The sequence below is a fragment of the Castor canadensis genome, chromosome 8 (assembly GCF_047511655.1).
Source record: "Castor canadensis chromosome 8, mCasCan1.hap1v2, whole genome shotgun sequence".
Classification (NCBI taxonomy): domain Eukaryota; kingdom Metazoa; phylum Chordata; class Mammalia; order Rodentia; family Castoridae; genus Castor; species Castor canadensis.
In genome coordinates, this window is record NC_133393.1 from 158,561,450 (window position 1) to 158,575,645 (window position 14,196).

The 14,196-nt window shown below is 56.9% G+C and overlaps 2 protein-coding genes across 10 annotated transcripts in view; both read right to left on the reverse strand.

Moving 5' to 3' along the window:
• Plxnb2 (plexin B2) overlaps positions 1-1,217 on the reverse strand; it is a 29,976-nt gene extending 28,759 nt beyond the window's left edge. The window contains exon 1 of one of the 2 annotated variants that reach the window (XM_020181333.2): positions 1,082-1,217. The gene's annotated coding sequence lies outside the window, so the exon portion shown is untranslated. The remainder of the gene's footprint in view (positions 1-1,081) is intronic. The other variant, XM_020181357.2, reaches the window with a different exon arrangement.
• Positions 1,218-4,776: 3,559 nt separating this feature from the next.
• On the reverse strand, positions 4,777-14,078 carry Dennd6b (DENN domain containing 6B). Of its 8 annotated transcripts, none has more exons than XM_074084762.1 (20): positions 13,866-14,078; positions 10,811-10,849; positions 10,694-10,736; positions 9,999-10,111; positions 9,327-9,407; positions 8,621-8,792; positions 8,423-8,502; positions 8,277-8,339; positions 8,017-8,072; positions 7,191-7,313; positions 7,012-7,107; positions 6,826-6,920; positions 6,642-6,707; positions 6,271-6,335; positions 6,105-6,194; positions 5,973-6,026; positions 5,493-5,602; positions 5,308-5,410; positions 5,147-5,224; positions 4,777-5,066 (listed from the first exon to the last, which is right to left on the reverse strand). In XM_074084762.1, the coding sequence occupies exons 1-20, from the start codon at positions 14,040-14,042 to the stop codon at positions 4,944-4,946; spliced, it is 1,827 nt and encodes a 608-aa protein (XP_073940863.1). In that variant the 5' UTR covers positions 14,043-14,078; the 3' UTR covers positions 4,777-4,943. The 8 variants fall into 8 exon arrangements, with proteins under 8 accessions (XP_073940863.1, XP_073940866.1, XP_073940864.1 ...); XM_074084765.1 differs by having other exon boundaries at positions 8,621-8,726; positions 13,866-14,077; XM_074084763.1 differs by having other exon boundaries at positions 5,147-5,221; positions 13,866-14,077.
• Positions 14,079-14,196: the final 118 nt, after the last annotated feature.

Sequence of the window (14,196 nt, forward strand, 5' to 3'; positions counted from 1 at the left end):
TCCGTCCTTTGTGCCAGGGTAGCACCTGGGTGTGGAGTCCAGCTGAGAGCCCCCAACTCAGGTCAGCTCTCCCACTCTCTGGAGGGTGGGGAGGAAATGGTTCCTGAGGAGGTTCAGCTTTAAAGCCCTTTGCGGACCGACTGAAGTTAAACATTAAAGGAGAGACAAGTAAAGGCCTAGAGAGTCCTCCAAGCCCCAGAACGTTCCATGGATTTGGGGCCTGGTCTCACCCCCGAGTCCTGACCACCAATGCCATAGTGGCACCGACCCCTTCCTTCCTTATCCAAGAAGCTAGGAAGAACAGACAAGTGACGACGTGGCAGGAAGCTCCGGGGCTTTTGAGCTCAGAGACCCCCAGAGAGGTAGACGCGATCACAAGAACCTGCCAAACAAACTGACCACAGTGGAAGCAACAAGGGCCCATCCATGAGGGCTTCCCGCGAAGGTTTGTGGAAGAGCAATCAGGTGGGGAACAAGGGTGAAGTGCCTGATCACTCCCCAAGTTTTAAGGCCAGGTGTGCATTCAAACATCACACTAATAGCTGTTGAGGAGATCCTGGGGCCTCACCAGTTGTTGGGTGTTAGTTCTCTCCACCGCTTGTCCCCTGCTCCAGGGGGTGTGAGAACTGCCAGGGCCCGATTGCGGGTCCGGCCCGTGGGGAAAGCCCCGGCAGAGCCTGGCGTCGCAGGCTTAGTCTAGGGGGCGGAGGCCTGGAACTCCCACACCGCAGGGACTCTTTCCTTGGTGCACCAATTCGGCAAAGAAGGGGTGGGGGCAAGGGAGGGTCTCAAACCAGACCAGGTCCGACGCGTCTCCTGGGGTCACCGGGCCCCCAGCCAGGCCAGGCCTTCCTCTCAACGCTCCGGCGCCACCCGAGGGGTGTGGGGCGGGGACCGCCGGGCCTTGCCGGATGGACTGACGGACATGGATAGAGGAGCAGGCCCGCGTCGCCCTCCACAGAGCAGCACTGCCCCAGATCCCCGTGCCAGGGCGCGGCAGACCAGGGACAAGCGGCGCGAACCGCAAAGCCGCAAGCCCCGCGCGTCACTCCCTCGCTGGCCCTGTCCCCAAGTGCCATACCTGCTCGTCCGCCGCCGAGGCTCGATGGCGCCCGGGCCGCGCACTGCGCTGCGCTCCGGCCCGCGCGGCTGCCATGGAGACGGGCCTTTGTGTGGCCGAGGAGGGGCCGAAGCGCGCGGGAGCCGCCGGCCCCGCCCCCGCCGGGGGAGAGGGAGGGCGGGGAAGACGGGGGCGGGGAGGGAGGGACGAGACAGATGGGGAGAGGGCAGAGGAGGGAGGTGGAGAGGTAGGGCACGGCCAGCGCTCCCGCCTCCCTTGGGCCCAGTGGCCACTCGCGCGCGCCGCGTGGTGGGGGAGTTCATGCCAGGCAGTGCCCGGCCAGCCCTGTTGGTGTCCTGGGGCGCACGGTACCAGCAGAATCCCCTCAGCCTCGGTACTACCCCTGGGGCGCCCCAGGTCAGCCGGCGAAGGGGGAACGGCTCGTACTGGGGTTTCGCTCTGGCTGGGCCAGAAGTCCCCAAGCGGCCTGAGGTGGGCGGGGCACGAGCAGCCTCACCTCCAGACTGGAAAGAGGCCCTCCACACTCCTGCCATTTCTTTTTTTTTTTTTTCTTTTATTATTCATATGTGCATACAAGGCTTGGTTCACTCCTGCCATTTCTGAGGGTGGGGGGCTGCTGGACCTTGACTCCCAGGAATTACAGCGGCCCACACCCCCTAGGGAAAGAATACACCTGAGAATGCCCTCACAGCTTACCCTAGTCCCACCCATCTTCCTGCTCCTCTGGCCTAGAACGTCTGGGTGCTCTGGACCCCCTCCCCCCCAGCCTTCAGTGCCTGTAGGTAGAATAAGACCTCTCCCTGGACGTTCCGCTTCTAGCCTCCCAGTCCCCTCTGCACCACACATCGTGGTCCTGATTCTACTGGTGTCAAGTTGAGAGGTGAAGATGTCTTGATGCTCCCTTCTCCTGGGGCCCCCCCCTCCCCCGATAGCAGGATAGACTCTGAGACCTCCCCAAACCCCGGCCCACCCCCACCCTGGGATGTTTGCCTTCCACCAAGATTTGCTCTCTCTTTGCAGATAGTCTACCTCCTTCTGTACTCTCCCCAGGCATCTCCTCTGTTCCTGTCACCCTGGGGACCTCCCCCAATCAATAAGTGAGGTCATTACATGTTAGGAGCTGGCACCCCATTCTTTCAGCATGTCTGCCTCCCCACCCCTGTGCACCTTGTTCAGCCCACACCTTTCTCCCCTCCACCACAGCACATAGGACCCCAAAATTATCATATCAGAGTCCAACAGGGCTGCAAACATTTTTTATCAAAACAATTTTAAAAGACAAATATTTTTAAAGGTTATTTTAGTACTAAAGATGTGGGTAAAAAGGAAAAAAAAAAAAAAAAAAAGATGTGGAAAGGCCACTATCCCAGGCTGAGTTCCTCTTGAAGTAAAAGGCAGGAACCTGGAGGGTGAAGAGTTGTCCTTCCAGCCTGTCCCTGGAGCATCCTACCCATGACTTTCTTGCCTCCAAATGTCTGTTCATAGCTCTCTCCAACCTTTTAGGCTGGTGGCCCTGCCCCTCTGCGGGGCTTCAGTGACCACAGCAGCCCCTAACCCTCCAAGACTATCTAGTTTCTGCCCACCCAGGTGCTCTGCTCACAGGAACCTCTGGAGGAGGGGGTCTGCCTCTTTCAAATCATCTGGCCCTTCCTCCCCCAGCAGGGTCTGCCTTTGGCCTGCTGCAGGAAGTGGAAGAAGGGCATAGACAGTCAGCTCACAGGATGGAGCTTGCAGGAAGCCCCAGGCTGTGTGCTCTACCTAGTAACCAGGATAAGCCCTTAGGAAAAGGGACTGGGACCCAACCAGAGGCTCCCCCAAGTCCTACATGCCTCAGCCTTGGATTATGCCCTGGGCACTATTGCCCCTCTCCAAGTGTCTGTCCTGTGAACTCTATTCCAAGTGGTCCTGAGGATGGCCAGGTGCCAGGATTCAGGGGTCCAGAGGGACTTGGTTATGCATTTCAGGTGGCCAGGGTCCCCGGTAGCTTTGTGGTTGCCCTGCAGCAACCCACCTTCTAAGGCCCTCCAAAGGTGTGGTTACAGCTATAATCTTGAAGTGAGGGTCTTCATGGGGCTCAGACCTAGCACTGTGCTATCTTAGGCTTGGCACACTGAAGCTAGTTTTTTGCAGAGGGTCCTGATGGCCAGAGCTCTACTGTCCTTGCAACTCTGGTACTCCAGCTGGTCATAGAAAGGTACAGCATCTCTGCAGGTCCCTTAGAGACCAGGCTCTCAGTGAAGAGGCTGGTGCTTCTGTGCCAGATGGTCAGGGGCATGCTGCCTAGAGCTACACCAGGGGCTGGTGCCATCCATACTCAACCCTGGCATTACCATCTCCACCAGCCTCTGCTGTTTAATTGCAGTCACATCTTTGGATGCGGCACTGGACTGACCTAGCTCAACTACCCACTTTCATCACCACTCCCTTGCCTTTGTTTCCTCACCTGCAAAGTAGGTACACTGACAGGTTGTCCTAAGCTAAGGTTAGGGGATATCAGTGCATAAAGTTCTGAGAACAGGACTGGTGAAGTGGCTCAGGTGGTAAGAGTGCCTACCTAGCAAGCATGGAGCACTAAATTCAAACCCCAGTACCAAAAAAACAAAAAAATGTTCTGAGAACAGCACTGGTACCTGTGAACACTGGACCAGGACCCTGTTGTGGGGGGACTCAGCCAGGTCGGGCATGAAAGGTCAAGCAGTGCTCACTCTGTCCCTGCTTCACTTGAGGGTGCAAGCCAAAGGGACCCTTACCCAGGTCAGGTTACAGTCATACACATGGAGGCTTCAGAAAAGAAGCAAAAGCCCTTCCTGCAGCCCTGCACCAGCTTGCTTTGCCAGCACCTCTTTCAGGCATCAGGCACAGAGCCTAGTCACTCAGATAAGGAGTCTGAGGGTCTGAGTGGTCAGGAGACCCACAAGCTCACAGCAGGTGATACTCAGCTGGGGCCTGGTTGCAGCTCTAGGTCCACTCCTCAGTGCATACCCTACCACTGGCACCCTGTGCTGAGTGGACAATGCTGTACCATACTGGGCCAAACTTGGAAGACACTGCATGACTGCCAGGTAGGTGGCACTTCAAAGGGACTCTCACCCCGGCCTAGGAGATCATTTGCACTCCAGCCATGGGAACCAGAGTGGCAAAATTGGGTTAGAGCTCAAAGGCCTTCAGGCCGGGTGACAGCTGGAGTGCCCTTTAGCAGCCTGGGTGGAATGTATGGAGCTGGTGCCCAGTGGAGTGTTCCAGGAGAGGGAGCCAGGACCATGCTAAGAAAACACCACACGCCCCCCCAACCCCCCCCCCCAACAAGGACAGGCTGACCCTGCTTAGGAGGGGTGCCCCATGCTATTCCCTGCTTCCTCCCTCACCCCCCACAAACCAGGTGAGGACTAAGGTCCTCACATGGCAAAGCAGCCTCTGTCCTCTCAAGTAGCTGACTCTGGGCACAGTCCCCAGACGAGGTGGGTGGGGGGTAGGTTGTGGGAAATGGGGCCAGCCTTGGCAGTTGCCACCCTCTGTCCAAGGCATGTGTGTGGGCAGATGGGTGCCAGGAGGGGGTGAGCAGTGGGTATGCCCACATCAGTAAGGATTCAATGCCCACTGCCACCCCCAGGCTGTGGCTGTCAAGGGCAGGTGGAGCCCAGGAGGGGGTGAAGCTTTGTCAACATAGACTCTTCCAACAGTCAGGGACCAGGCTGTGATTCCAAATGTTGCATTTACTGCTGGGGTAAAGGCGGTGCTGAAAGGGCCACAGTGCAGGCAGGGGCTAAGGCTGGGAGCTTTCACTTGGAGGAGGCCCACCCCACCAGGGAAATAGAGGCTTGGAAGAGCCAGGCCCCTGGGGACTGCACACCTTGTCCCCATGCTAGGGAGGGCATAGGACAGTCTGTAGGTCCTTGGGCAGGGAGCCAATGACTGTCTTGATGTATAGCTGTGCCCGCTGCAGTGTCATCTCCTTCACAGGGAGCTGATGGTCCTGTGCCCGTATCTGGAGGGACAATGGTAGTCAGAGGCAAGCACATCTCTAGGTAGGTGAGTGGCAGCTGGACAGGGAAGGGAGCTTCTCACCAACTTCTCCCGAAGTTTCAAGACCAGGTCTACTACCTCCACCTCCGACTTGTCCTTCATCCAGGCCTCAATGTTCTGCTGGGGACATTTCAGGTCCTACTCACTGAGGCCCCCTCTCCATCCTAGGCCTGTGCCCATCCCCTACCCTTGTCCTCTCTTACCGCCTCACATATTGCCTCCAGGTGCAGAGCCTCCAGCTTCTGGGCCATCTCTTTGTGCCGCTGCCGGTACCAGCCATCAAAATGGGGTGACTTGAAAAACCGCCTGTGGGTGGTGAGAGGCAGCTGTGCAGCTGACCCAGTGTGCCAAGGGATGGCCTTGCAGCCTGTGCCCAATGTCCTCCCACCTGTAGAGGCCCAGCCAGTCGCCTTTGAGGATGCAGGTGAGTTGGGGTCCAGCATGCTCCAGGCTACGTAGGAAGTCATCCTGGCGGAAGGGGCGGATCTGGGGGGGACTCTGAGGAGGAGAGCCATATGAGCCAGATGCTGGGGAGCACAGCCCCACAGGCTCTGCCCTCACCCAACTAGGACCTTCCTCCCAGGACATATCTAAAGATCCCTGACCCCACCCTACATGAGACAAATTCCCTGGATAGCCCTTCCCAAGCAGGAGGCCCCAAGCTCCTCTAAAGGTTGTTTCAGAGTCTCTCCCTGTGTCCCCCAACTTTCTCCCCTGTGAAGAACACCTGGCAGGCACAGGGATGGCCTTGAGTCTGATGGCTCCTGCAACACAGCCCTCCTTCTGCTCCATGTGGACACCTGCCCCAGGTCTTCCCTTCTCTGAGATGGGGACAGAATCCACCCTCCCCAGGATCCCCAGACCCCACCTTCCAGGGTGTGATGCTCTGCTGCAGTGGCATGAGGCTGGCCATGTAGTGCTCCTGGTAGGGAGGAGAGTGAGCTTGGGCTACAGCTCCTGCTGGCACCGCCCCCTACTGTTGCCCCTTGCCAGGCCTCACCAGGGGGATGATGAAGCTCTGGGTAAGCTCCAGGAGGCGCTGCCTCAGCAGGGCACTCTGCAGGTCCCATGGCCGCTTCTTCTGCACCCCCTATGGGAGGAGGCAAGGGATGAGCGTGGTCCATGCACCAAGTACCTGTGCCCAGGTTCTACCCAGCAGCCTATACCTTGAGCAGCCTTTTGAGCAGTGCCTTATCCCGGTGGAGGTGGGCCGTGTATGAGGTGTAGAGGCCTGTCAAGAGGGCAGAGCTGTGGCCATCCTTCTGGGCCTCCCTCTCACACTCCTGCAGCTCCACTGATGGGTGAAGGTGGATGTCTAGTCTGTCTACAGTTCCATTCCTTTGGTAGAACCTGCACATCTCACCCTACCTACCCCGAACTTTAAGAGACATGCTAAAGAAGACAATGTCTCCCTCTTTAGGACCTTTGAGTGGAAGGAGAGGAAGGCCTGGGAGGCCTACTTGTCACCACTGGGGAATTGGCCAAGTGCAAGGCTCCTCCACAGCAGAGGGAGCTCCAGTCCAAGAGGGGCACAGACCTGGCTTGGTGTCCAGAGTCTTCAGCCTTGAGGGCTTTTTCAGTTTGACCTGCTTAGGAAGATCCCCTGTGAAATATACCCAGTGGCCAGGCCTCAGTGCCACAGCTCTGGCCATGCCTACAGGCTCAGAGGTCACAGATCCCCTAAGGTCCCAAGCTGGTTTCTGAGCCCCTGGATGCCTCACCTGATGTCTTAGGCTCCCCAATTCGGAGGACATGGGGCCAGTGCTGGAGTGTTTTGATAAAGAAAGGGTTTGTGACTCCCAGGACCACGTTTGGTCTAGAGAGAGAAAGAGAGAGAGAAAGCGAAGAGGCAGAGAGAGGCCCGGGGAGGTGGTATAAGAGGGCAGGTGGGAAGGAAGTGTGCTTACGGGGCTTGTGTGCGTGTGGTGAGCTCCTTGAATTCGCTGTCATGGACAGTGAAGTAGGGGCGGAAATCGCAGCAGAACTTGAGGGGCTGCAGGCAGCTGTGGAAATGGGGCAGCAGGAAGCAAGTGAGGTGGGGGCGGCCTACTCCAGCCAGGATAGTCCAGGGGGTGGAGGTGCATACCTGGTCAGGGCCAGCACTAGCTCTGAGGACATGTCGGGTGAGGGTGCCAGAACCACTAGAGGCTCCCCAAGGAGCATAAGCTCCCACAGCATCTGCACATGGGTCAGCACAGGCCGGAAGCACCTGGTGTGGGTAGAGCAGTCTGGGAGGTCAGGTAGGGAGGACTAAGGATTCCTGCCCTGGGTCTCTGCTCTCCTAGCTGCTTCTCCTAGATGGGCAGGTGGTTCTCTGGCGCACAGGTACTCATGAGCACAGGGCACCACCACATCAGAAGACAGTGGTGAGGACATTTGAAGGTGAAGGACATTTGGGCCACCAATACCACCCCATGCTCTGACAGACCACCTGGCTAAAGCTAGCCCTGGGAATGGGGGACTTGACCTAGACCCTGCCTATGAGGGGCTGGCAGTCGTGCTGTAGCCCCGAAAACCTGGTAGGGGCTGCCTGCCCAGACCCTTTTTGTCCCCCTGCACTCACTGCCTTGAGCCAGTAGCCCTGGCTCCTGCTGGGCCCAGGATAGGCTGAAAGCCCAGGCTCCCCTGAACATATCTGGAGAATCAGAGGGGCAGCCTCAGGCAGCAAAAGTCCCCTAATGCCTCTCAGGGCACCTGCCTTCCAAAACCTTCCTGTTCACTTGTGCCTGTTTCTTCTGGGTCAGGCACTGGGCACAGGTTTCCTCTTCTGCACAATTCTCCATCAAAGAACTATCCCAAGGGTCACTCAAGATGGCAGTCCCTCTTTTGGCAGCCCCCACCCTGCATCACACACATGCATACAGCCACTGGTGGGTTTCTCCAAAGCAGCATACAGTACCTTTAGGGCTCACCTGAACAGGTCCAGTTCATGGACACTGGCAAGGACCACTGGGGCTGGCAGCAGGTTCTGACAGGTGGAGGGAGGGTGGGTCAGAGCTAAAGCTCCTTACCTCCCCCGAGCACAGGCTCTGCACTTTGATGTACCACTCTGCTACCCTGGCTTTGCCTGGGTTTGGCCATGCAGCAGAGTAGGCTGGGGAGGCAGAGATGGTACCATACAGCCCAAGAGCAGCACTCAGGCAAAGTCTGGCTCCTCCTCCCTATTCCCCACCTCTTGGGCACACTGCTTCAGAGGACTGGATTCTGGTCTGTCCACTCTGGATGGGATGCGCACCTGGGGAAAAAGGGAGCGACTGCCAGAGGGAGCAGGGTTTCTCCAAACACTCCAGTGGTACTTGCTCCTCAGCCAGCCCTCACCTGGATGACGACTCCCATGACAGGTAGGTTCAGGGTCTGCCCAGGCACAGGGGCTGGCCATTGGTCAATCTCATTACAAACTGTGGACACAGATGGCTAATGTCAGGAGCCCTCCCCAAGGGGAATGTGTCCGCTGTGGCCCACCAGGTACTGCAGCTGAGATGACTGAGACAACAGTCTATGCTGACGGCCACTCACCTGCTTCCAGGCAGGGTGCCAGCTTCTCAAAGTACTCAGGGGCAATCAGGCTTAGCAGTGACTGGAAAAGCCGGACAAAGGGCAGGCGGGACACCAGCACCAAAGACTGCGGTAACACAGAAGGCTCCCAGCTGCAGATGTCACCCCTGCGACTTAAGGTCCTATGGTGACCCTGAAGTCACACATAGAGTTGGCCCACCAGCCCCACAGGAAGGCTGTCCTGGAATGGTCAAACTCAGATCCCAGGATTATGAGACAGAAGAAAGCCCAATGACTGCATCAGAGAATGAGGGCAAATCCCAGATGACAGCAAGGCTGGGCTGGACCTGAGGCCTTCAAGGGAAAATGTGAGGTGGCTAAGCTTTCTGGAACAATCTCCTCAGGGACCAAGCAGCTTTTGCCTTCAGTGCCTGAGTTCAAAACTGAAGTTGTCCTAACCCTGACAGTGAGAAGCCAGTGAGCAGTGAGGAGCAGGGATGTCCTGAGTCTGGGGACAAAAGGGTCTCACATGCCATGCTAGGTAAGGAAGAAGCTGCAAGGAGAGCTGGGCCCAGCAGTGGCCCCTCCCTGGTCCTACTTCCCAGGTGGGCAACAGAAGGGTGGGCACTCCTAAAGCCTTAGGACTCCTAGAAAGCTTCATTGTCCTTTTGCTGCCCACTAATTCCCACCTCTCCACAGCACAACCTTAGAGTGGCAGGCAGCTCACCTTCTGGAAGTAGCCCCTCTTCACAGAGCTGTCCTTCACCTGCCTGAAGTACACGTAGCCAAGGTAGTGTGCTGGCTCCCTCTGGAAGGGAGCTGGGTGTTAAGCATGTCCCACCCAGGCCATCTGGGTAGGGCCAGGATGACAAGAAACAGTCAGGGATTGCTGAGGAAGGAAGCCGGGGGATTCAGGAACCACAGGAACTACTGTCCCTGTGCTCCACAGCCTCCTCTGGCCATTAAGGTGGAGGCCTCCAGGGTTGGACCTGGGAGTCCTTGGCTCAGAAGGTGAGTGGGCAACACCACTCTAGAAACCTCTTTGCTGACACAGCTGATGTGGGGGAGGGGGACAAAGAAAGGAGCCCTGGAAGTCCATGAAGGCTTTTGCTCTTTGTTCAACCTCGTACCCAGCCAGGGAAGGTGCAGTTGCCCAGCCAGGGATGCACGATGCACGATGCACAGGAAGAGCTCCAGGGACTCTAGCAAACCCCAGAAAAGCTGGCCCACCCCCAGAGGACCAGCAGGGTTTGCAGCAGTTGGTAACCTCACCGGATGGGCCTGGCCAGTATCTTTCCTGCCACACAAAGCCCAGGAGCTTGTAAGGGGCTGCTCACAGCAGCCAGGGGCCCTTGGGAGGGGGAAGAAGGACAGACCAGAGAGGCAGCCCACCACTTACCTGCAGTGCCACCGGGGCCATACTGTTGTAGTGCCTATCATCGGCATGCCAAGGGCTCCTTTGCCCTCCACACTGACGCATGCGGAAACTGAACTGAGTGTCCCCGAGGCAGCCTGAGAGGGAGTAGCCCCACCATGCGTGTCAAGATTGGGAGCCCCTCCTGCCACTGCCGGGGGTGAGGGCCACAGAAAAAGGGCCCTGCAGAGCTGGCTTCTGCTGGCATAAATGCCCCTGTGAGGAAACTCAGCCTGAAGGTGGGTTTCCTATGGACTCCTGTCCTGATCCTGCTTACCCCCATCCTGAGGATCTCAGAATGAACTCAGCAAACAAGAAGCACCTTCAATATCCCTATGGGAGCTTAGCTCAGCCATCTAGGGCAGTAGACCAGACACTGGGTAACAGTCAGCAGGGGCAGAAACAGGATGGCCCAGTTCCTGGTGGCCACTATGGTGGGATGAAGAAGACCGAACTCTGCTGGTACATCAGCCCAGAGACATGGCTTTCTGTGTGACTTTGGAGAAGCTAGTGGTCCTGCTGCAGCTTCTCCAGTTCTGAGTATCTCCACTGAGTGGACACCCATCCCTACAATGCTCTGTGCATCACAAGTGGCCTTGATACCTTAGGCCTTGACCCAATCTCTTCAATTCTTGCCCATCACCTCCCCTGCCCCAGAGCCTGCGTCAGAGGTCACCTACCTGAATGCGAGTCAGGAAAGGACAGGTAGCAGATGCTGCTTTTCTGAAACACAAAGATCCTGGTAAGGAGCAGATCACTCCTGGGGGACATCGACTCCCAAGGAGGCCAGGACCTACCTCCTTGTCTGTAAGCTGGAAGTCACTTGGGTACACCAGCTGTAGGGGAAGACAGAGCGCTTGGTGCCTGAGGTTATACCACTCACTAAGGTCAGCTGGGGGATGTGTCCAGGGGCCACAGGTACATGCAGGCTTTCCTCCTGGCCCCTCCCTTGCCTTCCAGCATCCCACTCCCTCCACATACACACTGTCTTCTCTGGATTAGACCTTCCTACTCCTTGCTGATCCCATCTTACCTCCTGTTTTCCAGGCCCTTCTCAGCATGAGGCCAGCACAACTGGGTGGGCTTCCTGACTCCTTTCACACATGGCCGTACCTCACCACCTCCTGTTCAGACTATGGTGAGGCCTCCTTGCCTCTACCAGCTCAGGCAGTTGGTGCTCCACAGCATCAGAAAGGCAATCAGAGCCCACTTACCTCAAGTGGTCACAGGTACCACTTGGCTAGTCCTCTACTTCCCTCACCACCACTCCCAGGTCAGAGGGTCTCAGGCCCTGCTACTTCTTCATATCTTTGCTCAGCTGTCACTTGACCCAGCTGCCACCTTGCCCCATGTTGGGAGCTCCCTGCCAGGTCCTCTTACCCTGTCCCTACTTGATCATATTCACCTACCCTCCAGGACAGGGCAAGAGTTCGCTTGTTTCCATGACCTCTGAGAACTACAGGGCCTAACTGGTGACAGCCCTAAACGAATGGATCAGTGGATTGCTCCTTGCTTTGGCTTACGTTGGCTTTCTGAAGGAGGGGTTACATGAAATAGGTCTCCTCCTGTCTGCTGGCCTCCTTCTCATCCTCCAGGACTTACTTAGCTAAGCCTGTTCAAGTCTCCTGGAGGTATCCTGTGTCTTTTGCATCCCTGCACCACGCACAGTCCTGGGCTTCACAAGACTCAGCCAAGCTTAGCTGTGAATGACTGTAGTGCATTGTGTTCCCTGATAGTCTGAAGGACTCCACTCTTCCCTAAGGTTTCCAGGGAAGGTAGGAAAGGCAAAAGGCAAATCTGATGAGGGTCATGGATGGGGCTGAGCGACCCATGGACTCATTGCTGATTTCTGCACACATTTAATGTTCGACAGGGGCCCAGGTCACTGTTGTGAAGCATTTCAGAGGTGGCCCTGGGTCTCCTGCACTCAGCAAGCTGCACTCCAACATCAGCTGCCCCCTAGCTATGCAGCCTCAACAAAGGCTCAGGAGCCCAAGCCCACAGCCTTTAACAGTACTTGCCTAAATTAACTTTCTGAATGATTATGTTTTAGGCAACTAAGACATGAGAATGCCTGCAGAAAAGATCTCTTAACTTCTAATTTTAGGAGTAACAATTTGGACAATGGAAAGTGAGCTCTGTAAGCCAGAGCAAATCATTTTACCTACATGTACTCAGGCCCCCTGTGGCAGTGTGCAATGGTGTACCTGGTGGGGACCATGTGCAGTAAGGATGAGTTCTCCACAGAGAGTGCTGAGTGGGTACTGTGCCCAAAGCACCCTGGAATCCTTTTTTTTTTTTTTTTGTGGTACTGGGGTTTGAACTCAGGGCCTACACCTTGAGCCATTCCACCAGCTCATTTTTGTGATGAGTTTTTTCGAGATAGGGTCTCTATTTGCCTGGGCTGGCTTCACACCATGATACTCCTGATCCTCCTGATCTCTGCCTCCTGAGTAGCTAGGATTACAGGCATAAGCCACCAATGCCCAACTGCCCTGGAACCCTTAATAAAAATTATGCTAGCCAAACTCAGGGCCTCACACTTGCTAGGCAGGGCTCTTACAGCTTGAACTATACCGCCAGCCTCTCTCTCTCTCATGGGTTTGGTTTTTTTTTTTTTTTTTTTTTTTGTGGTGCTGGGGTTTGAACTCAGGGCCTATACCACCACTCCAACCAGCCCTTTTTTATGAAGGGTTTTTTCAAGATAGGGTCTCCAAACTATTTGCCTGGGTTGGCTTCGAACCATGATCCTCCTGATCTCTGCCTCCTGAGTAGTTAGGATTACAAATGTGAGCCACCTGTGCCCATCTCTCTCATGGTTTTTAAGACAAGGTCTCCCATCTAGCTCAGGCTGGCCGGAGCTCACAATCCTTCTGTCTCAGCCTCCCAAGTACTGGGATTAAACCACACCCAACTGGCATTTTCATGTGCACCTGGAGGAAGAGAAGCTACTCCTATGGATGGGTGGAGTGGAGACTTGCAGGCCAGGGGAAGACAGTATCAAAGGCCTCAGGCCAGGCCCAGCTGCACACAACTGGTGACCATATGCTCAAGGCAAGTAAAGCAGGAGGCCTAGAGGCAAAGCAGGGATTCACAGGGTCTGGATCTGATTCTAAGTGATTAAGGAGTGTTTGGGGGACAGTTAAGAGGGGTGACATTGCAGACAGCAGCAGGAGACAATGGATCCAAGATCCTTATTGCAGAACTGGAGGGAGGGGACATGGAGGGTGGACTTGAGTACAGGAGGTTATCGTCGACTCCACGGGGAAAGGGGCAGAAGAGATGTAGCCGAGGGTACCGCAATGGATACACAGTCAGGCCTATCTCCCACTGCCTTTCCTTCCTTTGCCTGGGGTGCGCTCCTGGACCCCTGAAGAAAGGGCACCTTTTTAGGAGGAGGAAGACTACATGCTGTCAAAGGTCAGCCCGAGGGTACAACGTGTGCAGTGGGGAGCCTAAAAGGCTCCGAACCAGGTAGGAAGACAATCAGCAAAGCAGTAGGACCTGCCTCTGTGTGCGTGTGTGTGGTGGTGGGGTGGGAGGAATAAGAGTGGAGGGCAGGCTCTGGAAGAGGGACCACTGAGAAAGGGAAGGGCTTCGGAGGGGCAGGGCTCTGGAGAGGGAAAGGACGCTGGGAAGGGGATGGGCGGGACCTGCGTGGGGAAGGGCACAGACGCGAGAGGCGGCACGAGGGAGGGGGGTAGTGGAGGGAAGAAAAGGATGGGAGAGGCGTTAGGGGTGCGGGGCAGGCGAGGCACGAAGGTGGGGCCACAGGGAGGGGAGGGGCCTGGGGAAGGAAGTGGAAGGGCGCGGGGGAAGGCTGGGAGGGGAGGCCCGCGGGCGTCCGCTCACCTCGAGAGCCTGGCCCAGTTCCAGGTCGAAGGTGACTACACACACGCACTCCAGCCAGGCGGAGAATCGCTCCCAGGGAGCCTCAGGTGTCCGCATTGCGCGGCCGGAGGACGTGGGCCCGGCCGCACCGAGTCCGCCGCCGGCCCGCCGAGATCCGGCGCCCGCCCGCCCCTCCATCGCGGCAGCCGCGCGTTGCCAGGGAACGCGAGTGCTCTCGGGGCCCGCCCCGGAGCAGTAGAGCAGCCGTTACGGGCCTGAGCGGCCCAGGTGCAGCCGCGCGCGCCCCCTGGCGCCGGAGGAACTCCTGCCGCGAGATGTCGAGAGCGCACCA

Excerpts from the sequence above, each read along its gene's own strand:
- Dennd6b (XM_074084762.1), bottom strand. The coding sequence starts at position 14,042 with ATGGAGGGGCGGGCGGGCGCCGGATCTCGGCGGGCCGGCGGCGGACTC. Across the intron at positions 8,503-8,620 it reads GGCACCCTGCCTGGAAGCAG|TTTGTAATGAGATTGACCAA; the intron begins GTGAGTGGCCGT and ends CTGTGTCCACAG. Across the intron at positions 5,411-5,492 it reads GACTGGCTGGGCCTCTACAG|GCGGTTTTTCAAGTCACCCC; the intron begins GTGGGAGGACAT and ends CACCACCCACAG.